The sequence below is a fragment of the Sciurus carolinensis genome, chromosome 5 (genome assembly GCF_902686445.1).
Source record: "Sciurus carolinensis chromosome 5, mSciCar1.2, whole genome shotgun sequence".
Lineage (NCBI taxonomy): Eukaryota > Metazoa > Chordata > Mammalia > Rodentia > Sciuridae > Sciurus > Sciurus carolinensis.
Window position 1 is genome coordinate 71584822 of NC_062217.1, and position 27821 is coordinate 71612642.

The 27821-nt window shown below is 37.1% G+C and overlaps 1 protein-coding gene across 10 annotated transcripts in view; it reads left to right on the forward strand.

The window, feature by feature from the left end:
- The window catches only part of Scel (sciellin), a 98959-nt gene that overhangs the window by 38429 nt on the left and 32709 nt on the right, over positions 1–27821 (forward strand). For 5 of the 10 annotated variants that reach the window (XM_047553247.1, XM_047553241.1, XM_047553245.1 and 2 more), the window contains 13 exons: positions 5186–5266; positions 7720–7785; positions 9320–9382; positions 13180–13224; positions 14649–14708; positions 15011–15070; positions 15655–15714; positions 17832–17891; positions 18259–18318; positions 19675–19734; positions 23186–23245; positions 24739–24798; positions 25806–25865. In XM_047553247.1, coding sequence (XP_047409203.1) covers positions 5186–5266; positions 7720–7785; positions 9320–9382; positions 13180–13224; positions 14649–14708; positions 15011–15070; positions 15655–15714; positions 17832–17891; positions 18259–18318; positions 19675–19734; positions 23186–23245; positions 24739–24798; positions 25806–25865 — 795 coding nt within the window. The remainder of the gene's footprint in view (positions 1–5185; positions 5267–7719; positions 7786–9319; positions 9383–13179; positions 13225–14648; positions 14709–15010; positions 15071–15654; positions 15715–17831; positions 17892–18258; positions 18319–19674; positions 19735–23185; positions 23246–24738; positions 24799–25805; positions 25866–27821) is intronic. The other 5 variants (XM_047553246.1, XM_047553244.1, XM_047553249.1 and 2 more) reach the window with 5 other exon arrangements.

A 27821-nucleotide genomic window follows, 5' to 3' on the forward strand; every position in this document is an offset into this window, starting at 1 on the left:
CACCTTCGTTCTGTAAAGACTTTGGCACCAGGCTCTCCGTCTTTCATAAACACGCCAACCCCATCACAATACTTGGTGATTTCAATATCCATATGGAGGATCCTACCCCACCCTGGCCTCTCACTTTCTTGACCTGCTCCCCAGTGACATCCTTCACCCTACCTCAGTCACCCATGGCTCTTACCCTTGTTAATAACCACAAGCCCTACAAGTTTCATTTCAAAGCATTGCCTCTCTGGCTCCCCCTCTGTCCTGCTCCCTCCCTCCAGTTCTCTGACTCCAGTAAATTCTCAGCTCATCACAATCGCCGACCCATGAATTCTACCATCTTTTTCAGAGTCCCCAGCATTTGCCATGTTCTCATTCCCCTCCAAGTCCATCTCAGACCCCTCAGGGTCTCACTGTAATTTCCCTGCCCTTCCTTGGCACTATTCCCTGCTGCCTTCACTTGTCAGATTGTAAATTTACTAAATCAAACCTTCTGACTATACTGCCCACCAAATAGCCTAATATGGCAAGAGAAAGCAACACCAAATAGTCATATATATGTGTGTGTATATATATATATATATATATATATATATTTTGATGTGGAGGTACTGGGGATTGAACTCAGGGGCACTCAGCCACTGAACCCCAGCCCCAGCCCTATTTCATATTTTTTTTTTTTACACAAACCTTAGCTTTATTCATTTTCATTGTCAGTCATCCCTGTGATCATCAGTCACATTATATACATCTTTTTACCCTTTTATATGTAAAATACATATAAAACAAGTATAAATTTTTATTGATCCAGTAAAGATATTTTAGAAGTTTCTTTTTAAAACTTGATCTATATTATCAGCTTACGCATCATCTGTGTCATCTCCATTTGTTCTTTCTCATCAGTGCTTGTGGCTTATAACACTGGATATGGGTATGGCTGGCTTGCTCTTCAATCTCCAGTTACTCTTCTTTTCACCTTTGCTGTGCTTGAAGGACCCATTAAATGCTAATACTATTTTCAGAGTTCACATACTTGCAGTCCAAATCAGGGCTCAGAATCAAAGAGATGTTGCTTGTTAATTGCATGATGTAAGACAAGTTGCCCAAATCTCAAAACCTTGGCTTCTTTTTCTTGAAAAGCACTGTAAAGAAGATTGCAAAGTGTTCATCCACTCACAATTTATTTACTGAAGAAGACGATGCAAATAAAGACTTTTCCTTCTCACCAACATTCAGTTACCGAGTGGTTATTGCCAATGGTTTCGTAATTTGCAGCTTCTTTGCCTTGACCAATAGCCTCCAAACTAGCCATTTTCTGGTTAATATGGGTAGATTATTGAATAGTCAAATATCTTTATTGTTAAAATGTTTCAAACCCTGAGAGCAGATTTGTCAGTAGAGCTGCAATTACAAACTGTTCTCCCAAATCATAAGCTGGTGCTCAAGCTCTCAAACCTTTCTCCCCAATTACATGATACCATGGGCAACATGATTATTCAGGTACCATTTCTGTGCAATCTTCTTCTGTAGTCTCCAGAAGTCTGTTGTTGTCAGGTTTGTTTGTGAGAGCACTGATCTGCTCCAGTTTCTCTCACAGGTTGGACACTGAGAATTTGGACTATCTTCTTTCCACCTTTATGTTTGTGATTTTTGTGGTATCAATTCTGATGGTCACTTGATCAAAAGACTCTCTTTGCAGAATGGCAGCATCACAGTGCTACATCTGCAACCCCTCCGTAAATATTTTGAGACAGGTCTGGCTTAGTTGCTTAGGGATTCTCCAAAATGTTGAGGCAGGACTTGAACTTGCTGTCCTTCTTCAGATTTCATTCTTCAAACTTCACAAGTCCTTGATTACGACCATCTTCCGGGATCTCCATCGCAGCGCCGCCGCTATCTCCTTCTAAGACACTTGCGCCCCTATTTCATATTTTATTTAGAGATAGGGTCTCACTGAATTGCTTAATGCCTCACTGTTGCTAAGGCTGGCTTTCAACTCGTGATCCTCCTGCCTCAGCCTTTGAAGCTGCTGGGATTACAGTCGTATGTCACTGCACTCGACTCAAGTAGCTATATTTTAATTCCACGAGTATTGACCTCAATGGAACCATTGGTGGTACCTGTGGATCCCTGGAGAGGTGTCAGAGCATGAGAAGGACTTCTGGAGTCAGACTTCCTGGTTCAGATTCCTGTTCTGTCCCTTATAAGCTGTATCATCATGAAATTTTTATTTTTACTTCCTGTATCTTGGTCTTTTCATCTGTAAAATGGGAAGAAAGGTATTTATCTCGGGAATTGCAGTAAGGACTAAATGAGTTCATATAGGTAGTATGCTTAGAAAATGTCCTGGCATAGATGAATCCCATATAATGGTGTGTTGTTCCTGTCATCATATTACATTTCCCTGGGTTCACTTACTGTTCTGTTCTAGAAAAATGTTTCACATATTCTTTCCTTTCTCCCTTTCTCAAAGCTCCAATTCCTGCTCACCCTCCTCTCTTTGAATTATGAACTTGATTCCCATTTTGTTGAGGAAAATATAAGTCAATAAAAGAGAAGTTTTTCCACCCCAAATCAGCCAATGCACCTCAGCTGTACCCATGCTATCCTTTCCCTCTTGCTACTGTGAATGAACTCTACACACTTCCATCTAAGACCAAATGCCCCAGTGGCTCCCTGGGTCCCACCACTGCTTAAGAACATCACCTAACCATTTCCCCCTACTCTCCAGCCTTGGTAATTCCCTGGTTCATTCCATCATATCTACATGCAGCAGTGATCTTTCTTGACCCAACACCTCCAGCTGGTTACCCATTTCTCTCATCCTACTCACAGCAAAACACTTACTTCAATGCTTCTACTTCCTTGTTTCCCATTTTCTCCTAAATCTACTCTGTTTTAATCAGCTTTCTTGTCACTGCAACCAAAAGACCTTGTGGAGTCATATAGAATAAGAAATATATCCCCATTGGTGCAAAATACAAAACCATCAAATGATTGGTGGTTCATGGAGACTAAATGATTGGTGGCTTCGAGTGGTGTGACGCGCTGATTGACGTGCTGATTGGATAGGTACTCAATCAGAGAAGAAGAAGCTTCCGCAATAAATGAGTCAGCAGCTATAAGCTCACCTGCTCTTACTTGGCTCCCGGTGTCTGTGTGGTTATTGACACTGCGCCCTTCACCCCCTTTACATGAGCCCCCGTGGTACACAACAAGACCTGGCAAGAAAAATGAGAGAAAGTTCATTTTAGTTCACAGTTTCAGAGGTCTCAGTCCATAGACAGCTGACTCCAGAGCTTTGGGACCAAGGTGAGGCAGAACATCATGGCGTAAGAGCATGGCAAAGAAAGCAGCTCAGAACATGGAAACGTGGAGATAAAGAGAGCTCTCCTTAACCAGGGACAAAATATATACCCCAAAGGCACCTATCTTCTTCCAGCCACATCCTACCTGCCTACAGTTACCTACTTAATCCACATCAGTGGATTAAAACACTGATTAGTTTAAGACTGTCATAGCCCAATCATTTCACCTCTGAATTTTCTTGTATTGTCTCACACAGGAGTTTTGGGAGGACACCATATCTGAACTATAATATGCTTCTATTATGTTTTTTGTTCCCCACAATGTTCTACCCAAACTGCCCTTATCAGGGTTACCAATGATGACCATGTTGTCAAAACCATGCTGATTTCCCAGTCCTTGTGTTTTTAGTCTATTAGTGGCCTTGGACAATGCCAATCACTCCTTCCTTGAAACGCTTTTCTCAGTTGCTTTGATGATATCACACATTCCAACTTCTTTTCTTTTTGGCTACCCTTCCTTGGGCTCTTTTGCTATTTCCTTCTCTTATTCTTGATCTCTAAATACTGTAGGAGCTGAGAGCACAAATGTTGGTCCTCTTTTTTTCTCTGCTTACAGTGACTCCCTTGGTGATTTCATTGTTTCAAGCATCAAATGCCATCTCCAAGCTGATAATGGCCATATTTATATGGTCTTCTTCCATATCTTCAGGGTTCATTCTATCATTTCCTGCAAGTCTCAGCTTGACTTTCACCTTACAGAGAAAAAGAATACCATTGTATTCCTAATACAATAGTGTCACCCCTCCATCACTCTATGTCCTTACCTTTTATTTTCTACATAGCTCTTTTTTCCCTCTGACATATGCTTATAAGTATATTGAAAGTCTTTGGAAGACAGGGCCATTGTCTACCGCAGAGAGTGTGTTGCACATAGAAAGCTACCAAAACATGTCTGTTGAATGAAAGCATGATCTCATTCAGTCCTAACACCCCAACAATCCTATCAGAAGGATTATTACAGATGAAGAAATAGTATCAGATTAATCCACTGTCACACAGCTGGCAATTCAGGCAGCCTGACTCCAAAGTCTGACTACTTAGCGTGCTGGTAGAAGCCAGAAGGATCCTTGGAGTCCAGATCACCAGGATACTTCTACTAGGTACAGAGTTTATCTTGAAGACAATAGAAAACATTATCATGATAGTGATGGGAGGTGGAGGGAGTGACATGCCCTTGGTAAGGAGCTGACTCCATCCAAAATATGCATGTAACTTCCTATTTCCAGTTCTTGGGTCTCTAAATTATGCCAACTCAGAGACAACCATGTTACCTCATTGGAAAGTTTAGGCCAACAGTGTATTTTACACTTTGCTAACATCAAACTGGCCTGTGCTGACAATATTTAAGTTAGATTCAGTTAAAAGCTTCAAAGCAACTTTACCTTGAGGTCTGTGAAATTGAAAACCTCTCTTGCTGTTTCCATAGCAGTCTGATGGTTGACATAATTCCTAAAGAAGCTTACATGCTACGGCCCAAGAACCATTCGCTATGTTCATGAGTTACTGACTCAAAATGCCATGACTTGTGCTAAATATACTAGCAAAGTACTATGCCATTAAAGAACATACTGTAATTCAAACTATAATTAAAGAGGAGAGGACTTCCAAATATCTGATTGAATGAACTTTTTTTAAAAAAATGCATATTTGAAATATTTGACTTCTTTAAAGTTTGTGATCCATGGATGCTGACCTCTCAGGTCCCTCACAGGTGAGAATTAGAAGATGTAAGAGATATTTTCATGTGGGTAGTAGATGCATTAGATTCATAGATGCTAAAATCCACCTTGTTTCCATGGAAAAATGAACTGATGTTTTTTGTTTTAAAGGGACCCAACTGTTCACCCTCCAATACCTCCAAAGCCCAGATCTCCTGTTCCTTCTCCTAACCAGCTGAGACCAGACAATAGGTAAGAGCTGGCACTTCAGACTTTCTTGCCAAAATGAAGTTCAAGAGAAATGGGAGTAAATGATCTGGAATCCACTTTGTGCCACAGGTGGGGATGTTTCGTACACACATTCACAAATGAAGCCCACAGACCTTTTCCTGATTTCACCTGTTAACTTGCATGTGTATATATGTTTGCTTTTGAATGCTGATTCCTATAACTTGTCTTATGTAGATGCACCTTCAAGATAAAAACAGAAGGGCTAGGGTTGTGGCTCAGTGGGAGAACGCTTGCCTAGCATGCGTGAAGCACTGGGTTTGATCCTTAGCACCACATAAAAATAAATAAATAAAGGTATTGTATCCATCCACGATTAAAAAAATAAAATAAAAAATAAAAATGGAACAATATGTTCAGGTGTTCCTGTTCAGATTTCTTATATATTAGCTCCTAATAGTTACATATAGATGTATATATGTACTTGGAATTTATATTTTATATATGTAATTATAAATCATATTAAACTATATGTATACATATTTGATTGCTATTTACTCCTAGTTAAGTTTCCCATTAAGAGCTCTATATTCTGATGAAAGATGTTCTTGAAATTTTGTGTTACTGCTGAAGTCCTCAATTATGTTAGAAATACCTTTTGGGGTTGTTCTTTATTTTTTTCTAAGCTAAGAAGGCTGGTTTAATTCAAAACTCTCAAAAATTATTTGGAAAACTATTTTTATTAACTTATCTCTGAATCAGGAAAAACAGACTTGCTTTTCCACTGTGAACCTGTCACTCTGTCATTAATACTTAGAAACACATTCAGAGACCATATCTTACTGTTCAGTTGCCTAATAACCTCGGACCATTTTGCAAAATGTGCATTCCACATTTCCATTATTATGAGATTAAAAAATGGTATCAGTGAAGACTGAATACATTAGAACTGCTTGATCGCCTGCCTTTGATTCTTTAGTATTTTTGCTTTTTGATGGTGATTTTTCTGACACCATGTAAGACACAATTGTAGAGCTATTCTTTAATAAGTCACAACTGTAGAACTTCGGTAAGAGGGTGACCAGCTAAAAGTGCCAACCGTGAAGCAGGACCACCGCCTTAGGTGTCCATTCTGTTGGGGTGAAACTCCAGATTTGAACTACTCTCCAGTGCAACTTTACAGGATCTTTGAAATTTTGTTCTAGGAATGAGGGCATATTTTTTAAAGAGTTAAGAAAATATCTTTTCACCAAACTAGTTAATAATATGGATTAGATGTGTAACTCTTCATTTGTTCAATGATTATAATTGTCCCATTAAAACAATTTTTCAGGCTTTTTATTTTAACTGATTTTTTTCTTTTACTCTTAGAAATTAAATTTTAATGTAAAATTAAATTTTTTACAGACCTAAAGCAAATTGGTCTTATACCACCTAGATTCTAATCTGAAAATCTGCAACACTAGTTAACTTGTTTAGATTCCAAAGAAGCTAAATTTCACAGGAATTGATCTAGTCTGTTTTTAACAACTCGAATTTCCATGATCTGAAAAATAAAATTAGGACAACTTGCATGTTTTTTTAAAGCCTGATTACTTTAATCACAGCAAGATGATTTTAATGAAAGAATATGAAAGGCAAGTGTTTCCTATGTAATTAACACATGTCCTCAAGAGAACAAAAAATAGTTGAATACAGTTCCTTGAGAGCAAGGAAGTATGTAGAAGTAGGTCAACCAGATACTGTGAAGAGCAGAGAAAAACCTGATGTCATAAATTGTGACAGAAGCTAGCATTGTAAAATTTGATGCTGTCAGCTCAATGAGGCCATTCACAATGTGGTAGGTGCATTTGAAATATAGACTTATTTCCTGTCTTATCCAAGCAAATGTACTTCTTGACAGTTATCAGATGGGAAGAGTCTTTAAGGGAAACATCATCTCTTTGATGCTTACTAACAAAAAAGATTCTTAATATTTTAAAATGTTATCTCATTATCTAATAGAGATAACTATGAAAGTGCTTTAATGAATGGAGACCAAAATTGAACATGAACTTATGTAGAATACTCCTTGTTGTATAAAATACATTAAAAGAAAGTGAAATTGTAAAATTAGTACAATGGAGTCTATATGTTTTTTTTTTCAGAAAAATAAAATTTTTATTTTTTTCTATTTTTCCATGTATTATACATAATAGTGGGATTCATCGCTACATATTCATACATGCACATGATATAACAATATAATTTGGCCAATATTGTCACCCATGTATATATATTGTACTCTCTAGAAACTTTCAAAGAGGAAGTGGTTGAGTTGTTGTCAACTCAAAGAACTGAGGTAGAGTTTGTTATGTCAGATAGCAGTATAATTCCAACACATATTGCATTTTTTGAACCTAAATGTCTCTTTCTGTTAAACTTAAATTTAACATAAAAATGTTTTCTTACCTAACAGACATTATCTTTAAATACAGGCAGAAATGTCCACCAAAACCAGGTGTATATACAGAAATTAGCAGATCTGCTGAAAGAAATATAAGGTACAATGATCTCTGTCCATACAGATGTAATTGTAGCAATGATAAAAAATGCTTTATTAGTACACTTCAAAAATATGAAACAATAATAGAAGAGATAAAATCAATTTTTCTTATGGCTTTAACATGGTGGATAATAAATGCTTTTATAGTACTTATAGAATTTTGATTCTTGTATTTCTATCTAAGTTTTACATTAAATAAACACCCAAAATATCCTGAACATAATAACAGAGTAAGATCAAACCTCCTGCAACTTGTTCACCTCTGTAGTAACAGCACTTGCCCCAAGGTCTGTAGCATAGTTGGTGCAGGTATATGAATGAATAGGCAGTAATATGTTATTTGGTTGAACTTGTACTACAAATGCTTAAGTAGTATTTAGTTATACAAAGTCAAATCCAGCTCCCACTGTAATATAAGGAACAGGCTCACAAATTGTGTTGATTCCTTTGGGTAAGGTGGCATTTCCAAAAGCCTGGCTTCCCCATGACTGTCCTGATTTACACCTGTTGTCTTGCATGTCCTGTCCAGTTTAGCTAGTGTTCTGGATATGTCTTGTCTTTCTTCTTCTTTTCTTTTTTTAAGGAAAAAAAAATACTCTTTTAAAAAATGCTATTTTTATAGGTCCTTCAACATAGTAAACCAATTTTCAGTAAATAAGTTTTGAGAGATTTTTAAAGTTCCAAATTTATAAACCTTTTTTTTTTTTTTGGTATCATCTCTCCTTTGACTCTCAGAAGAGCCCAGTTTGAGACACACCATAAAGATACCTTACCTTTGGGAGAATCATGTTTCCCTTGCACCTAGGAACTTAAAGTGCAACTCTCAGCATTTCTGAAACTATTCCCCTTGCCACAGATGTCAATGTTTATGTTCTATGTATGTTCTGGAAAGAAAGAGTTGAATGGTCTAGTACATAAGGAAACAATGAAATATTGTTCTCTGAATCAGAACTATCCAGAACCTTCAGCATGCCTGTGTGTATTTTGAATCACCTAAAGTAGGTTACATTTCCTAAACTTAATTGATGACAAAATTTTTTCTTCATACACCTATACTAACCCTCTATGAGATGTTAGTGAAAACAGACCTTAATTATAGGGGAAACTATGAGGACTAATTATTCCTTTTCATGATCTAGGGACATCATCCTGGATCTAAGCCATTTATGTTTCAGTGGTTTCTACCTGTCCAATAGTTGAAAATGTATTTTCTTTCCCTCTGGAAGCTTGAGATGACAAATATTTTCACCCTGTTTGAGGGACTCATTAATTGCTCAGACCTGTTGGTTAACACTTCCTGGATCTGGGAGAAAGATTTCTGAACTTGGCTTCTGTTTTTACTTGGGCAGTAACTGGGTTTTCTTTTATATGTGGGCTGATGCAATAGCACTGTTTTGGTATTCTGCTAAACTCGGTAATTCCTGAACAACACATGTACTAGTACGTTCTGCACTAGAAACAGATGAGAAATGTTAGCTCCTTCAAAGTTCACTCTACTGTCTCTGACCTGTGCCTGTTTTCATTGTTTGAAGGAGTCAGGATCGCAAAAAAATTATCAGGATGACCATCACTTCGCTGGGGAAAACTGATAAGGGGTGAGTGAGATCTGAGAGCTCACAAGTTGTGTCAAAATGCCTGTGTCAAAAATGCCTTGCCAATACCTTGAAAATGTCCATATATGAGCAAACCTCAGTGCTTTTTATTCTGCATAATTTCAAAGAAGGATAATTGAATAATGGATGATCCTGCCATTTGTGGACACTCTTCTTCCTCTGCTTCCTCTTCTGCTGATTTTACTCATCCTAGTGACCTCAGCCACCAAGCCTCATTCCATATTTTCAGTCCTATATTTATGTTGCTGACCCAGATCTCTACTTATCAGTCTCCCCAGCACCTCCACTTAGGATGTCCTAAGTCATATTCAATTTCCTTCCCAAATGCACTATTCTTGACTTCTGTTCTTTAATTCCTATAGACTCATCTTTGTGGAATCATTTTCTTTTTCAATTTATTTTTTTAGTTCTCAATGGATCTTTATTTTACTTATTTATATGTGGTGCTGAGAATCGAACACAGTGCCTCACACATGCCAGGCAAGTGCTCTACTACTGAGCCACGACATTCTTGATTCTTCCATCCCTACCCACCTTCATGTAGTATAGACAAGTATGAATTAAATATCTAAAGTGCTTCCCCTGCACTGATGGCCCCACCCAGTTCAATCCCTCATTGACTCCAGCATAGTGGTCAGAGCAGTTGTTCAGATTTACTTACGCTGCTCAGTCTCTCCTGCCTCTCTGAACCATGACTGCACATCAGTGCCAGACTTTTTTTCTGTTAAGTTTTTGCTCAAACAACTACTGTCGTGGCTGCCCATCACCCATTTAATTGCATACACTCTCATTCAATGCCCTTGCTTAACCAGGCTCCAACCTAATGCTCCAGAGTTATTTCTGACTTCACCCATGTTATTAATCCTACATTCAGTATCAGATTAGACCACTACCTTTCAGTAATTCCCAGATATCTGCCTTTGCTTATGGGATCCCCTCTAGGTGGCAGTCTTTTTCAGCCTCAAGGCCACCATTTCTGTCCATCTGAGTCCTACTACTTTTCCAGATCCAGATCAAACACCGCCTTCTCTGTGAATTCTTTCCTGAGTGATCCTGAGATGTGACTTCTGCCTCTCTTAGAGATTGGAAACCTACTGCTCATATTTCGCAAAACTCATGACAGTCGCTCTTGTTCCAGGTCCTTTGTATAAAGGGGTCTCTCCCTCTCGTCTCCATGATCTTCAGGGTGGATAGGTTGCCTTATTTGCCCGATGTCATTTTCAGTGTCTGTTGTACTGCTTTGTCCAAAGGAGGACTTTATATAACTGGTCATGTTAAAATCATGATGAGCAGTAAGACAACAAATCCACAACATTTTTCCGTGTTGGATAGAATTTAGTAATGATAAGAATGTTGCTAAGATTGCTGTCCCAGTCAAAAGAACTGAAGAGAAGAAACAAAGTGATACTTGACTTTTCTCTGTAAATTCATTTGCCAATAGGAGCTCGGCAGCCACATGGAGACTGTAGAAAGGCTCCTGGATGTTTTATCTCTCCCATCTAAGTTCGTAGCTCTTTCATTTTATTAATTTACTTTTGTGAGGAAGATATTTTGCTTTCAGTAGGGACTGAACAATTCTTTTTGGTGGGTGATGGGGACATTTGGGAGGAGATACATTAGTGATGCTGAAAGGAAATTGTGGTTTAGCATAAATCAAAGAAAAACAATGAAGGCAGCAGTTGGTTTGACTTTCCCGTCTCCGCTTCCAAGGCCACAATGGACAAATTTCACAGCCACACACGTTCATCACATAGAGAAGTTGCTGCTTTGATATGCACCAGGGACAATGTACTACAGGCTGTCCAGAGGGAATAGAAATGGTGTTATTTATCCCAGCTGCTCTTTGTGGAATAGACTGTTACTGCTATCTGATTAAGGGCATTTAATTTGTTGCAAATGCAATGGTGAAATTGAATAGCCAAAGCTTTCATCAATTTACAGTCATGTTGAAAGTTCAAGTTTTTAAATTCAGAAGAGTCTCCATTTTATTTAATTTACCACACAGTATCTTCTCATGGTTTATGCTAATTTTCTTCAGATAAACATGAGTGACCCCAAATCCTGAGAATCTCATCATTGTGACTCATGCCAGTCGGAATGTATTGGGACTAAAATTTATAGGACTTGTAGCTTCGCTCTTCCCCTTGGGACATGAGCAGATTCACAGCCTCAGAGTTGGCAGGTAAAATTCTGAGTGAGAAATAATAACAAGGCACTGTGTTAGAGGTGACGTGGTATTTGTCCCACACAAGGATAGGGGACTAATCAATTTTTTTTTTTTTTTTTTTTTTTTGTGAGTAGCAGCAACTTTTGTATTTCAGTATTTATTCTCAGTTTTCAGCCCTATCATTGAATACATAAGGTTATATCAAAATCTTTACTTATATGATTGCTGTTAATTTAACAGTCTCCGCAAGGATTGCCCTTGGCAGCTATTATGGCAAAAGTGTTATGTCAGGCATTTTTACCACACATAGGTGACTCAGCCACTGCGACAATGTCTTGATATCTCTAAATTCAGTTAATAAACAAATATAGAAAACATTTACTAAATGAACAATTTAGAATTGACAGACTACTGTTTATTATGCTGGCAGAATTAATTGAGAATTCATGACTTGCCGGGCATCATGCTAAGCACTCTATGTTAACTTCTCAATTCTCTTCTGATATGTATACAGTTAGGATTCTCATTTTACAGATGGGAAAACTGAGTCAACAAGAGCTGAGGCAACTCAGCCAGGGTCACCAGTGAACGGCTGGTGAGTCCCAGATTGGAATGTAGGTGTCCCTGACTTGGAAGATTTAATGTGTAACTATCAAGTAACCAGCTCTTATGGCATCCTGGTCATCGCCAGAGGTGACTCGGGAAGGAAGATGGACAACAAGAAAGCTTGGGAAAATGTGGGAGCCTAGAGGAGAAAGATGAGGACCACGATTTGTGAATGGAAAAACTAAATGAGGAAGGCAAGAGAAATGGGTAGAAGAGGGAGAGAACTGTTTGGGAGAAGACAGTTGTGAGGAGGAGTGCATAGGAGGAAGCAAACTAGGGCACTCTCAGGAACAACTCTCCCCAGGCTTCCTGCTTGGGAAAGAAAGCAGTTCTTGTGGTTTCAAGGAAATTCCCAAACCCAGGAGTTTAGCTTAAATAGGTTGCTTCTGAAACAAACAGCCAGTAAGAGTTTTGCAATTCTCAGATATGGAAACTGGCTAGCACTTTTAGCTGACCTAGGTGGGTGGCAGTAGAACTCAAGATAGAAGCCTGGTTTACAGATAGGTGAGAGTTTTCTGTAGCTATTTTGTGTGCAAGTACTTCATGCAGGGATAGAATCTATAGTCAGCGCACCTGTATTTGTTGATTTAATTAAAAATGTGTATTAAGCATCTATTTAAAGATACAGTATTAAAGATTGAACAGGATGCAGTATAAAATACAGTTCTATATTTTAAGTGATGTGTGTATGTAGGGGCAGGGACACTAACATAAGACATGTGTGCAGTTGCTACAACACAAAGTATCGTGAACAGAAGTACCATAAAGGAGATGCCAAAACCCCCAAATTCTGTGTGTTCCAAAAACGTAGAGAAGTTCAGGACTAGGGACTAGGACTTTGGGAGTGGCATTTAAGGAGAGCCTTAAAGGATGAACAGGGTTTTTGCAGATGATTAAGGTAGGACATGTGTTGTATTTCAGAGAACTGAGTTATTTTAAGGTATATCTGCCCTGCGACTCTGAGGAGCCTTTTACTAACGTGAGTCTTTTTCTCTCTTCCAAAAAGTGAAGAACTGGATAAACTCATCAAAATGAACAAAAGCTTGAATAGGTAAGACTTGAAAATTAAAGTCTAAAGACTTTATTTATTCTCAGACTTCAATCCTATTATTGAATACAAAGTGTCTTTGATTTTCATACTCCATATGCTCCATATAAATAACCACACTTCTTTTCCTGAAATATTAATACACTCTATATTCACAGAGTTTGGTTTGATTACTAAATACTTTTAGTTTAACCATTTCAAAACCCATAATATCCTAGTTACCATTATCTCTTTATTTTGGATCATTTGTAATTGCAAAACTTAAAATATGTTGAGAGAAAAATGAACAATGGAAACAGAAAGGGTGTATTTAATTTTAGTTATCTCTGTGCTGTACACTAACAAACTAAACCAACAGGGACCAAAGAGAAGGAGAAAATAAAGAAAAATTCAAATAAGATATGGTTTTCATATCATTTTCTGGACAATAATGAGCTGTAGGATTGACTATTGACAAGTCACTGAAATTTGCTGCTTTTCAGTTTTTTCATTTACAAAGAGAGGAGGTTTCAACTTTGGGAGTTGCCAAAGGCAGGTGTAAATGACAGAGGCACCTGGTTATGTAAAACAGGTAGTGGTGTCAAAAACAGTGACTGCAAATGCCATTATTTTATTATTCTTTATGGCTGAGTAATATTCCATTGTATATATATTTACCACAGTTTCTTTATCCATTCATCAATTGACAATCTCAAAAAACCACAGAATGAATGATCTCGCTGATAAGCGAATAATGACACATAATGGGGGGTATGAGGGGGGCAAGAATGGAGGAAGGAGGGACTGTATAGAGGGAAAAGAGGGGTGGGAGGGGTGGGGGAGAAGGAAAAAATAACAGAATGAATCAAAAACTATTACCCTATGTAAATGTGTGATTACACAATGGTATGCCTCTACTTCATGTACAGAGAAAACAAGATGTATCCCATTTTTTACAATAAAAATATATATATAAAAAAAAGAAAAACAAAAAACAGTTACTTTCTTGTCAAAATCACCGTCTGCCTTTTCAGCTTCAGCTGAGGGTTACCATGAGCAATGTCCTGTTACAGGACATTTTCAGCAGATTCTGGAAACCCAGGATCATGGACATATGTCATGGCCATCTCTATAAACACTGGCTCACATTAAAAATTAAAAAAAAAGAAAAGAAAAACACTTCATGAACCCAAACAATGTATTCATGAACCCCTCGTGGTTGGCAGATCCCTAGTTTATGTCTTTTAATTTATCTTCTTGAAGGTTCACTGCAATTTAAATTTTGAGTGAAAAAATCTGTTTGGAATAAAACAATTTCAAGATATGTGGTTCATCTTTTCCAACCAGCTTCTATTTCCTATTTTAGATGTAAACTGGTTTATGTTTATATAAAGTTAAGCATTCATTATTATTACTGATGAGACTTTTTTACATCACTATATTTAAAGAAATCAAGGTCTTGATGGTCTCTTCAGAGCAAACCCAAAAGCTGAGCAAACAGAGAAAAGGTAAGTGCATCTGTCTCCAATCTGAAAATCTTATCTCCCAGACTACTTGTCTTGTCTTACGCCTCACATTTTAGCTGGAAGGGAGTTGATCTTCTGGTGTGGAAATGCATGAGCAGATGGGCTAGCGCTCTCTGCATTGTACATTTAGTTCAGATACAATTGCCCGGAAGGATTTTTACTCTTCCATTCAACGGGAGAAAATGAGCAATTCATGGAGACTGTTTATTGTATTTGACCTTTCAAGATACCACGCAATTTAATTTCAGTGTGCAGTTTTTATTTGAGTTTCTCTGTATTTATAGAGCCAAAAGTCTTGAAAGTCTCATCTATGTGAATACTTTGATGGACAAAGATGGCAAAGGGTAAGATTTGATCAGAATCAGCTGCTTTGGTTGGGTCCTAGAATGTCAGCTGTTTTCTGGGGGAGACCTCTTGCTCTGGGCAAGGGTCAGGCAGCCTGGAGGAACAGGCCCTGGATCATGGTCAGGAGAGGATGGGTGTCTTGGTTCTGCTGGTACTATAATGTGGGTGACCCTGGAGACCTCTGTATCCTCAACCCATAAAATGGAGGCTATGACCTGGATGATCCTCCAAGTCCCCTTTTATACCTCAAAGTGAAAGAAACCCAGAGGGCCACAGGGTTATTTATGAATTAAATACAGTTACTGTAAGACACTGTTTCCGGGGGCAGAGCCACTCACTGTTGAAGTCTTTAAAATGTGGATTCCAGCTGTACCAAGTTGGAATCTTAGTAGCCTCTTCATGTGAACAGCCATACAGATGTATTTGTAAGTAACTTAAGGCCAAAAGTCATGCTTTTATTTATTTTGTATCACAAATGGGTTAATGTATGATCAGTAACTAAACTAGCAGAATTTGAGAGATTAATATACTGATCTACTACAAAATTAACTTTGATTATTGATATCCTCTTTCATGTTGAAAGAAACCAAACTCTTGACAGTTTCATTAAAGAAAATCCCAGAGCAGTCAAGAATGACAAAGGGTAAGGATTTATGAGATTTCTACTATTTTTTCCCCCAAATTGATGGCTTATGTTGTATTTGGTAAGTCATTTATATTTGCCTTCCTAACGTGATAATCATTTCTATTGTCACAGTTATTTTTAAAAACCATTTATCTGTGCCAATCTGTGTACCAAATAATATTATAGCTTTCCAAGTCAATCTTGGCAGATATGTTCTCAACTCTTTCTGATACTGAAATCTTAACAGAGTCCATATGATGGAAAGTGTTGGCAGTAACAATCACACAGACACACATATTTACATTGTAATGTAAATATGCCAACTCATCACAGGTGATTTTCAAATGGAGAACAAATGAAGGTGGAAAAAGTCAATTCTCTTTGGATGGTTTTATGAGTTTTATAGGAAGAGATGCAGTTTTAGATATTTAAGTACATGGAGTTTGGAAAGTTCCACAAAAGTGGTGGAAAATGGGAAAAGTAGGAAGAGCATCTCAGGGCGATCTTTTGTGGGATAGGAAAGATAAAAGAGAAGTGATTTAGTCATTTAGAATAACTTGACAGCCACTAAACTTTAATGCAGGGATTAATGATCTTGTCAGCACGGGACAAAATGAGTTCCAGTTCCTTTTCCTTCTTCCCCAGCCCTTCTTTTCTTCCTTCCTTCCTTTCTTATTTGGTACTAGGGATTAAACCAAGGGTGCTTAACCACTGAGCCATTCCCCCAGTCCTTTTTTTAAAAAAAATTGATTTTTGAGACAGGGTCTTACTAAATGGCTTTGGGACTTGCTAAGTTGCTGAGGCTGGTCTCACAGATATGATCCTCCTGTCTCAGTCTTCTGAGTTGTTGGGATTACAGGCATTTGTCACTGCACCTTCTTTCTAATAGTGAAAGAATTTACAATGTTAATTGTCTTATCACAGTGAAATCAGACAGAAGAAAATGTCAGTTTAAAACCTGGACAACTGGGGAATTTGAAGGGTCAGCTTTCATATTCTCTAATAATTTTTAGTCTTCGACAAGTGAACGAACGTTTTATTCCATGTGCCAAATTACACAAAGTACTGGAGTCATGATAAGAGTTATTTCGACTTTTCCAAGGGGACTTCAGACCACGTAAATACACCCCTGAACTTTTTAGAAGAAATTACTTGACTAAATTCTCAAAGTATTTAGATTTAAAATGTTGACCCATTGATTTTCACCCTATTATGAATGATTTTCATATTTAAATAAGACAACATCTTGCTATATATATTGAAGTCCACCTCCCTCCAACCCACCTCAGAAAAGCATACACAGAGACCTGGGGGAATTTAAACTTTGAAGTTGGTTCAATTTATCTGAATAATGGTTGGATTCTTGATATCAAGATATCTTGAGCATTTTGCACAATGAGCAGAGTCATTCGATTTAAATATTTCTAAAAACTTCTAATTCTTTAGGTGTCAATTATGTCTTCCTTTTGTGCAAAATCTGCTGTCGTTATAAGAGATTCTGAACAGAACACAGAGTTGCTCTCTATCTCTTGCTCTGCCTTTCCCTTTCTTCCAGTATTACAAAGAAACCAAGGCTTGGGAAGTGTTAACAAAGTCAATCAAAGGACTGACAAAAATGAGAAAGTATAAATAGAACTTCCACCTTGAGGAGGCTCTTTTTTCAGGATAGCATCTTATACCTCATTAGACATGGGAGAGTTAGGCTGTCCTTTGCCACAGATGAACTGTTTAGAGCCATCAGGGAGGAATATGATGAGTGCCGTTTCCACAGACCACATGTTTGAGTTGCATTGAAGCAGGTGCAGGAAACCCTGCTACATAATCTCTTAATCTGTGTTTTCTTAAATAATTTAAAAAAATGAATCAATTTTTGAATGTAAATTTAGAAATATAAAGGACAAGTTACAAAGTGAGAGTCATATTCGGAAGCTTCTCTAACCTGATTTAAACTGGTTTAAATCAAGCACTATTGTGGAAATCAATAAAGAGAAGCTAAAGATAAGTATATCAAAGGTCTTTCTGGTCATTGGGTCCTGAAAACATCTGACACTGCATTCAGCAACATTCTTATTTATACAATTTTACAGAAAATTATATGTCACCTGACTTAAAGTTTTGATTTTTTTTTTCCAAAGAAGCCAAGATTTCCAATCTATTATCAAAGCAATTGCCATGACAGATAAAACCAGCAAAGGGTGAGAACTTTGTGCATGTCTGTGAATCTTGGTTCTTTACTCCCAGATTCCTTGGTGAACTTCTCTTGGTGTTGAGAGTATCTACTGCATCTTTGAGTTTGCCTTCTCTCTTCTGACTTATCTCTGATGCCCTGATCTTCACTTCAAAGATTCTACAGGATATTCTATCTAAATTCATATTTACATTAGCTTGTAAAATCCTAGAGAGTAACTGTACTATCGTTAGGCAATTTTATACTAAAAATAAATTTAATATCAGTGTAATAATTTTCTCCAAAAACTTGAATTAATCATCAATAATATGGAATGGGTATATGCACTATACTATGGGAATATTTGAAACTGACCTAAATGTTTCTTTTTAAAGAGGTGAAGACCTTGAGAATATAATCAAAGTCAATCCCAAAGGAAAGGAAAGTATCTCTAGGTAAGACTTATTCATGCATTTATTTTGATTTCTGTAAGAGATGATCAAAATAATTTGACATTTTAACTTCATGATAAAGATGGATCATCCAACCATCCCTTCTTGACCGCACCTCCCCAAAAAACCACTTATTTTTTTAATTGTTCCAGAGTTTGATAGCAAGTCGCCTTTTCTCCACAATTTTGTGTTTCGATTTATTTTTAGTGATGGAATACTGAGTTGGATTTTTTTTTTCTAAAGAATGCAGGATTTGATGAAAGTTTTGAAGTAGACTTCCAAAAAGACACAGGTAACCAAGAGAAAGCCTTTAAGGCCTTTTTTCAGTATGGTGGTCTCTGAAGGCAACTGAGGAGAGGCTAGGAGTCTTTTCTTTGTCCAGGGAGTAGCTCACCACCACTGTGTGCTGTCTGGAGCTGTGTTGATGTGGCAGACACATCACAGTGCTCTCACCATTCCACGCCACCCTGTTTGGGTTCACCTTATGCCCCTTTTGGTACCACTTAAGGAATTTCAATGGGTTAGTGTGTGTTCCCGTGAGAAGTGGATCATATTTTCTTACTCTGTGAGGTATTTTCTTTTTATTACTCACCAGAATTTGCTCTGAGGCAAATTATGTTTAAAAAGGTTTGGACTGGGGCAATGATTAAGTATATATGAAGGCATGCTTTGTTCTTATGATCATTATTTTTTATATTATTAAAATATTATTATTGTTAACATTTTTCCTATTATTTACAAACAGGTCAGGCAGTTATATCTGATTTGTTGAGTAAAAATTGAGGTTTGATCTGATTCAGGATAGAATTTCATCCAAGCTGGGGGTGATGGCACGCACCTGTAATCTCAGTTACTCTAGAGGATGAGACAGGAGGATTTCAAGTTGCAGGACAGCCTGGGTAACTTAGCAAGAACTGTCTCAAAATAAAAAATAAAAAGGGCTGGGGACGTAGCTTAGTGGTAGAACACCCCTGAGTTTAATTGCCCTAGTACCATGGGAAAAAAAAAATCTAACTTATATTACTTCAGTGCTGACTGTTTCAAGTGTTCTCAGAAGATATAGCTGAGAGCAAAGTTTATTTTGTTCAATTACAAGTTTCATATATACTTAGGAATTCTGGAAGCAAATGTGTGTGTGTTTGTGTGTTTCTTATTAGCAAATAACCTTAAATGGTCTTCAGTAGTAAGAGAAGAATTTCCATTTGCATTTAGAGCTTTAAATATTTACATTGTCATAGAGAACTTTTATATTTACCACTTCTTAATTTTTCCAGCTGTTTGATTACTGTTTTATTTTTCCTTATTTGATTACTGTTTTATTTTAATGACATTCATTAAAACTCATTTTCTTTTTCAAAGAAAACAAGACCTCAATGGGCTTATTAAGGTGAATCCTGAAACAAATAAAAACATCAAGCGGTAAGACATTAAGAACCTTCCTCCACCTTTCATCTGGCATTTATAAGCACATTATGTTAGAATTCTGAGTGCATCTATTCAGACAGTGATTTGAAGTTCATTTGTGTGTATAAGTACATATGTGCATCTAAGTGTGTGTATGTAAAAGTGTATGAGTGTGTATGTGTAAGTAATGTGTGTACATGTAGGTGTGCATGTGTGTATATATCAGTAGAGTGTGTATGTGCACATGTGTAAGTTGTGTATATGTATAAATGTGTGTGTGTATGGGTAAGTAGTGTATATGTGTGTGAACTGTGTGTCTGTGTGTGGTATATTTGTGTGTAGTGTGTGTATGTGCGGGCAGTGTAGTGTATATATGAAGATTGCAATCTTAGAGCATGCTTGATTAAAAGAGTTCTCCTACCCGTGGAATGTCAAGTAACTCTGAAGAACTGATGTCCTCTTGCTTTTTATTCTTTTTAAGCAGATGGAATATTTTTGAAACTGAGCTTGTTGTCATGTTGTTAAAAACAGCATGCTAAGTAATTCCATGTGGTCTCCCTTGAAATCCTTTCCATTCGTTAACTCAGTACTTGATATTATTTGTTAATTCTAAAATGTGTCATCAATGCCCACAAGCCCTACTGGCAGAGCAAGGACTCAGCTAGCTAAAAACTGGTGTGCATACTGTCAAGCTGTCTTGCTCTTGGCCATGTGGTGTAGCCAGAGGCACAACCAATCTCTCCATCAACAGGATGAGGAGAAAGTGTTGATTACCTAGGCGACCTGGGTGGTTCATGGTGGTAATATATAGTGAATTTGACTCTGACTCTTGCTAACTGTGTTCCTGCACCTCAATTACCAAAGAGGGATCGGATCATAATCCTCTCATGCCTCTCATAATAGACATAAGTTGTTGTTACAATAATAAACATTCAGGTGAATTGTATTGTCTTGCTGATGTAGATGGTGTTCAAATATTTAGTTTACTTTGACTTTCAAGAAATATCTGTTTTCCTTTCCAATTTTTATTAGTCTTTCAAATGGTGACCTATATTTCTTCAGATATTGGAGTGCATATGTGTATACATGCCTAAGTGTGCACATGTGTATGTACACATACAAATGTTTGCGGGTATGTGTGAATTCACATAAATGTATGTGTATGCCTGTGTGTGCAAGGGAGCATGCATACATATGAATGTGTGAATATTATACATATGTGTAATTACATACCTGTACACAATGCTTGTGTGTTCATGAGTACAAGTGTCCTTTGGGTGTATATGAGTGCATATGTACATGAATGCATTGTACTTGTGTGTGTGAGCTTATGTGCAGTGTGTGTATCTATCTATATTTTTATGTATATGTTTTCTTGGGACTATTAGGATAGTAGTTGTTAATTCCTTTTACTATACATAAAGATCTTTAAAAAATAAAGTCAGATCATGCTTATTTCCCTTTAAAAAGAAGTTTCAATGTTCTCCCATTTTAGGTAGAATAGAATTCTAATGCTTTGCAAAAGTTGTTTACTTTCTCAGTAAAACCCTGCCAGATGGATCTCTCCTATTCCAGGCTCATTCCTGCCTTAAGGCTTGTGCAGGTGCTGTTCCCACTTCCTGAAATGCTCTATGCCCACACTGTCACCTTCTCAGGTCATTTCTGACCACTGAATATAATTAAGTCACTTCCCCTCCCCTTGTCCCCAGTACCACAGGCACCAGGTACTCTTTTATTTTTTTAATAGCACATATAGTTATCTGAAATTGCAGCATTCGTTTATATACTCGATTGTCTATTTCCTGTTTCTCCTGGCAGAAGCCTGGTTGAGCCAGTCGTGTGTCTATTTTGCTCACATTCATCTCAGCACTTGAGGCAGAGCCTAGTCCATAATCCTTTGGACTTTCCAATCTGTGTCTTGAAAGAATGCCTAACAACTGAGAATATGTACACTGTGAGGCACTGCTTCACACAGTTAAGTTCAAATGCTATATTACACTATTACCTAATTAGATGACCACATTAATTAGTTCACTTTTCTTTATTGATTTTATGAACTAAGGAATTTAAACAACCTTATACTGTTATGTGCCTAATTGATTGCTTAAAGAGATCAAAGTCCTGACAATATGATGAAAACAGATTCCATAACCAACAAAGGAAGGAATTATAATACTTACTGTTTGCTTTTGTTTTGTTTTGCTTTGTTTTGTTTTTGAATACGCAAATCTGGAAAGAGAATACTGGAGATTCTTTTCTCAGTCCCTGGCAGTCAAATCCCATATACTTAATTTAGGCAAAAGTCAACAAGGAGTAATCTGGAGTTGCATGTTTATTTCTGTGAGGTTAATTGTTTCATTCTCTGTTTGACAAAGGTCCACATTTCTTGTTGTTGGTTTTAGTCTGGGTATTTTGTCCTCAGACATCTGGATACATGCAAACAACTTGGGTCAGCATCTGGTTGCTTCCAAATATCCGTCCCCCCCCACTTCTTTTTTCAAATATCCATACCTTTGATGTTGTGGAGATAAAACCTCAGAGCAGTTTGGATGTGCACTTAGTAGAGTCCAGAGTATGGAGAAACAGTGTGAAGTACACTCCTGTTGATGTTCTTGTCCCCACATGGTGCCCCTTGGAGATCAGACAAACATTGGTTGGCACTGTGTTTGTGGAAAACACATGGAGAAGCACCAAGAAAAGCAAAATTCCATTAAGATCAAAAGCAGACATATACCAAAGGGTAACCATGAAATACTGAAGTGTTTTTAGTGACTTCGTGGAGTTTTATAGTACTGTCAATATGTTTTACACTTCAGAACATCTCAGAACTCTGTAGATTTTAATCTTCTTGTTTGTTGCCAAAACAATAGGTCAAATGAGCCATGCTAACACACGGTTGTAAGTATCAGAAACACATACCAGTTTACATATTGTGAATTTTAGCATATCAGCGTATTTGTCTTAATACACTTTTATGGCAGTCTGCCAGTGAATGTCAAATAAACAAAGCATTGACTCTTCAAAGCTGGTTTTAAAGTTCCATGCATGTTGGAGATTGATATTAAGAGAGCATGCCTTCTGGAATGTTCCATAAGATAAGTGCATAGACTGACATAAAAATATTACATGTATGTGCCAAAGATTAACAGCATGGTATTAAATACACTGAAATAGAGTCTGTTTTTTTTTTTTTCTTTTTCTGTGTTTCTGTGTTAAGCACTTTATTTTTTTTCTTGATGCAAAATTTGCTAGTGACCAAATGACTCCAAGATTGAAATGCTGTTTTACTGAGTCCCATTGAGTTCCAGAGATGTATAAATGCTCCATGCCTGCATAGTCACCTGTAACAGTTTTCAACTTTGACATGATCTCAGGGTGCGCTTATACTGTTTCTGAGTATTATGAATGACTTCATCCATTTGTGAAAAACTACCATTAACCTCATCATTTTTTCAATGTTTTAAAGGGGCCAGAGTCTTGAAAATCTCATCAAAGTGACCCTTGAAGTAAACAGAAGTAACCAAGGGTGAGGATTATGTCTTATCTCTCTTCCTCTCCCTCCTCATCAATTTGTGTCAGAGGATGAGTTGAAAAGCCTTTGGATTGGAATCAGAAAGTGCGAACCTCATCACTTACTAGCTGGGTGTCTTTGAGCAAGTCCCTTGAATACTGAGTTGCAGCAGCTTCCTTCCTTCCTTCCTTCCTTCTTTCCTTCCTTCCTTCCTTCCTTCCTTCCTTTCTTTCTTTCTTCTTTCTTTCTTCCTTCCTTCCTTTCTTTCTTTCTTTCTTTCTTTCTTTCTTTCTTCCTTTCTTTCTTTCTTTTTCTTTCTTTCACTAGAGATTGAACCCAGGAATGCTTTATCACTGAGCCACAGCTCCAGCCACTTTTGTTTTTAATTTATTTTAGTCTCACTAAGCTGCTGAGGCTGGCCTCAAACTTGCCATCCTCCTGTCTCAGCCTCCCAAGTCATTGGGATTACAGGCATGTACTATAGTGCCCAGTTTGAGTTGTAGCTTCTTTAGTTACAGAATGAGGACCATAATATTCATTCTGATTTTGGCACTGGATAGTTGTAAGAATCAAGCATAATAATGGATATAAAATACCTTTAAAACCAAAAGGTATGACAAGTGTAAATTATCAACAAACATTTTAGTTATAGAGGTAACACTAGATGAAATGCTTATGGAAACAGGGCAACAGTTTTGTTCCTGAATAAATCATACCAGCTATCCCACTCCTTGGCCTACACCCAAAGGACTTAAAATCAGCATAACTACAGAGATACAGCCACATCAATGTTCATTGCTGCTCAATTCACCATAGCCAGATTGTGGAACCAACCTAGATGCCCTTCAGTTGATGAATGGATAAAGAAACTGTGGCATATTTATACAATGGAATATTACTCCGCAATGAAGAATGATAAAATTATGGCATTTGTAGGCAAATGGTCGAAATTGGAGAATATCATGCTAAGTGAGATAAGCCAATCTCAAAAACTAAAGGACGAATGATCTCGCTGATAAGCGGATGAGGACATATAATGGGGGGTGGGACGGGCTAGCATTAGGTTTAGGGTTAGGTTTAGAGTTAGGCTAAGGAGAGCGGTAAGAATGAAGGAAAGAAGGACTGTGTAGAGGGAAAAGAGGGGTGGGAGGGGTGGGAGGGGTGGGAGGGGTGGGGGGGAGGGGAAAAATAAAATAAACATCATTACCCTATGTAAATGTAAAAAAATAAAAAAAAATAAAAAATAAATAAATCATTTTTTAAAAAAAACTAAATCTTGTCCTAATTTTATGGTTTTATTTTGAGGGTAAATAGATAACTAAGTTAGTATACCAATGATTTGTATAAAGCTCAAAATGTTTACCCTTTTAAAGGTAAAAGCTAGTACTGATTTCTGTTAAAACTTAGTAGTAAAATTCATCTTGAGCACATATATTGCTTAAATCAAGAGTCAATCAATTTAATTCCATTTTTATTTATTGTGTGTGTGTGTGTTTGTCTGATTAAAGTTCCAAAGACCTTAATAACCTCATCGAAGTAAGTCCATCGACAGGAAGAAGTATACAAGGGTAAGATTAAAGAAGCTCCTCTTTTTCATTTCATGATAACCAAGGCTTAAAAGTATAATTAAATCATCATTTCATCTGACTGATGCTGAACCCAATGATTGTCAAGAAAACCCTGTAACCCTGACTACCTCAGATCTGAAATGTTTAAGATTCGGGCCAAAGGTGAAGGCACCTTTGATTGGTTAGGCCCAGAGTTGTTTTCCCAAGATGGAGATGACATTTTTATTTGTTGACTTGATTTTCCTAAACAGAAGGGAAGGCCCAGTAGCCGCAAGAGAGAACTAGGCTAGAGCCCTTAGATGTGGATCTGGTCCTGGTTCTGCCCCTCAAACTTGTTGATCTTGAATAGTTACTTCTATTTGTGCTTCAGTCTTCTCATCCTTGAAGTGAGGAAATGGACTGGGTGCTTTCTAGTTCTTCCAGCACTCATTCAGGTACTAAGTTCCAATAAGGTGGTTGGTGCTGTGGTAAAGGCCAAGCATTCTGGAACTAGATTACACAGCTTCAAGTTCTAGCCCCATTGCTACAGCCATGTGAGAAAATGCTTGCGTCTGAAGGTTTTTCTCTATTGAATTAAGATGATAATACGTCCTGTGTCATAGGATTGGTGGGAGGATTAAATTGGATAAATCACATCGATCTCATCAAAAGTAGAAAAATCCTAAGATACTAGTTATTGTCCTGGGGTTGAGGCTTAGTGGTAAAGCACTTGCCTAGCATGTGTGAGGCACTGGGTTCCATCCTTGGCACCACATAAAAAATAAATACATAAAATAAAGTTATAAAAAGTCCTTCAAAAAAAGATATTAGTTATTCATTATTCCTATGCATGTATTGATAGATGATCAATAGATAGATATCACTAAAAACTTCAACATTTTTAGATGGCCAGCCTCTGTTTTAATAACTACTTTAAGATAAAAAAATATTTCTCAGTTTCAACAAATATTTGTAACCATTTGATGAAAATATATCACTGATATGGTCATTTCTCCCATGTCCTGAAGGGGTCAGAGTCTTGACAACCTCATCAAAGTGGTTCCTGAAACAAACAGGATCAAAGCAGGGTAAGTTCATGAAACTCTTATATTGCTCCCATTTTTGTTTGTTTTTGTATTCAACTTTTAAAATATGATGAAATGCACTGCCCCACCATAGAGATAATCAGTCATGGGACCCCAAATCAACGGTTCCTCTATCACCCTCCCGGGGCTGGTCTTCAAGACCTTGCCTGAGGGCTCCCTGGCTGTGGGTTTTTGCAGGAGAGAAAACTCTTTGAAATATCAGAGTGATCCTTCCAGCACAGGATTTGTGTTCCATGCTTAGGGCATCCTAAAAACAAATGGGAAGAAACATCACCCCAAAACAATTTCCTAAAGCTAAGCAGCCTAAAGAAAAACCTTCAATGGTATGCCTTTACGCCATGTACAAACAGAGAAACATGTATCCCATTTGTTTATAATAAAAAAAAAATTTCTCTTTCCTTCTTCCTCCACTGTTGATTACCTCTTCTTATTATTTACCACCCAAACTATCCTGAGGTTGGGAGATCATTTTAAAACTAATATTCAGTTCCTTAAAATAATAAAGAATACAAAGAATGAAATTTGTCTTTTATATAAAGAGACTTTTCTCTAAGGCACAGCATGTTAAGAAAATGGAGAGACAACAAAACCATGACGCTATGTACATATATTATTATATGAGTTTGAATATGAGTTAGATACAAAAGATACCATGATCATACATTCTTTTTGACAGATTTTTCTCTCTTACTTTGCATGTAGAAATGTTTTCTGTTTTTTGTAGTATGTAGCATCAAACAGAACTTATTTAAAAAAAATTTTATGACTCTATTTTATTTCTTTTTGTGTGTACTGAGGATTGTACCCAGTGCCTCACATGTGCTAGGTAAGCACTCTACCACTAAGCTACAACCCAATCCCAAAATAGCTTATTTTGACTAGATCAGATATCAGAAACTTTATGTTAAAAGGCCAGGTAGTAAATAGTTCAATCTTTCCTTTAACTACATAGTCTGTTCCACCACTACTGTGAAAGCAGCCATAGAAAATATCTTGCAAATATGTGGACATGGCTATTCCAATGAAACTATTTAGAAAATCAGGCAGAATTTAGCGTGAGGGCCATAGTTTTTTGACCTTTAGACTAGATAGTATTTTATGTAGAGGGGAGAGGAGGGTCAACTCAATGCAGTTGAGGCCACTTCTAAAACACAGCTGGCTGTCCTACCCCACTATTGCATATGTAGTTTCATTCATTTATGATTAAACTGAAAATCTCACCACATCTGAATATTTGGTGCTCAACCATTTTCAAGCTTTGTTCAACAAATAGGAAAGCACCTTTATGGTCAGACACCGAATCTGGAGATCAGATAATACTTTATATTACAGATGAAGGGAACAGCAGTTGTCTTTTGTCCCTTTCCCAGGATGACTTAGTTTCTAAAGGTGAAGGTGGCCTTTCTTAGTAGCCACATGCTGACACTTATTGCATGGTGTGTATTCATTTCTTCCATGTGACAGTGAGATTTTTGAGTTCAGAGCACATTTGCTAGTTGTGTAGTCTTGGAGAAATTGCTCAATCTTTAAGCTTTTAGCTTCTTTATCAGTAAAACCAGGAGTTAACTGTCTTCATGAGTTAGAGAAAGATTAAATATGATCATGCTTGTAAAGTACTTTTGCTCAAGTACTTACTTATTTATTACATATTATCTATTAGTATTATTAGTGCTATTATTTTTCTTCATTGTTGTATACCCATAGCACCACTTGATACTTAAAGAAGATACTGAAGAAATTGTCCTATTAAGTTAAATATTAAAAAATTACTGATGTTCAAAAATTTTAACCCATGAATGGTAATTTCTTATAGTTTAGCATACTAGACTATAATAATTTACATCAGAGGATAGGTACATAATAAAATGAGTTCATAGGTTAGTCCCAAAGATTAATTAAATGATAAAGCCTTTCTGGTCTCTTTTTCTCTTCAGGATA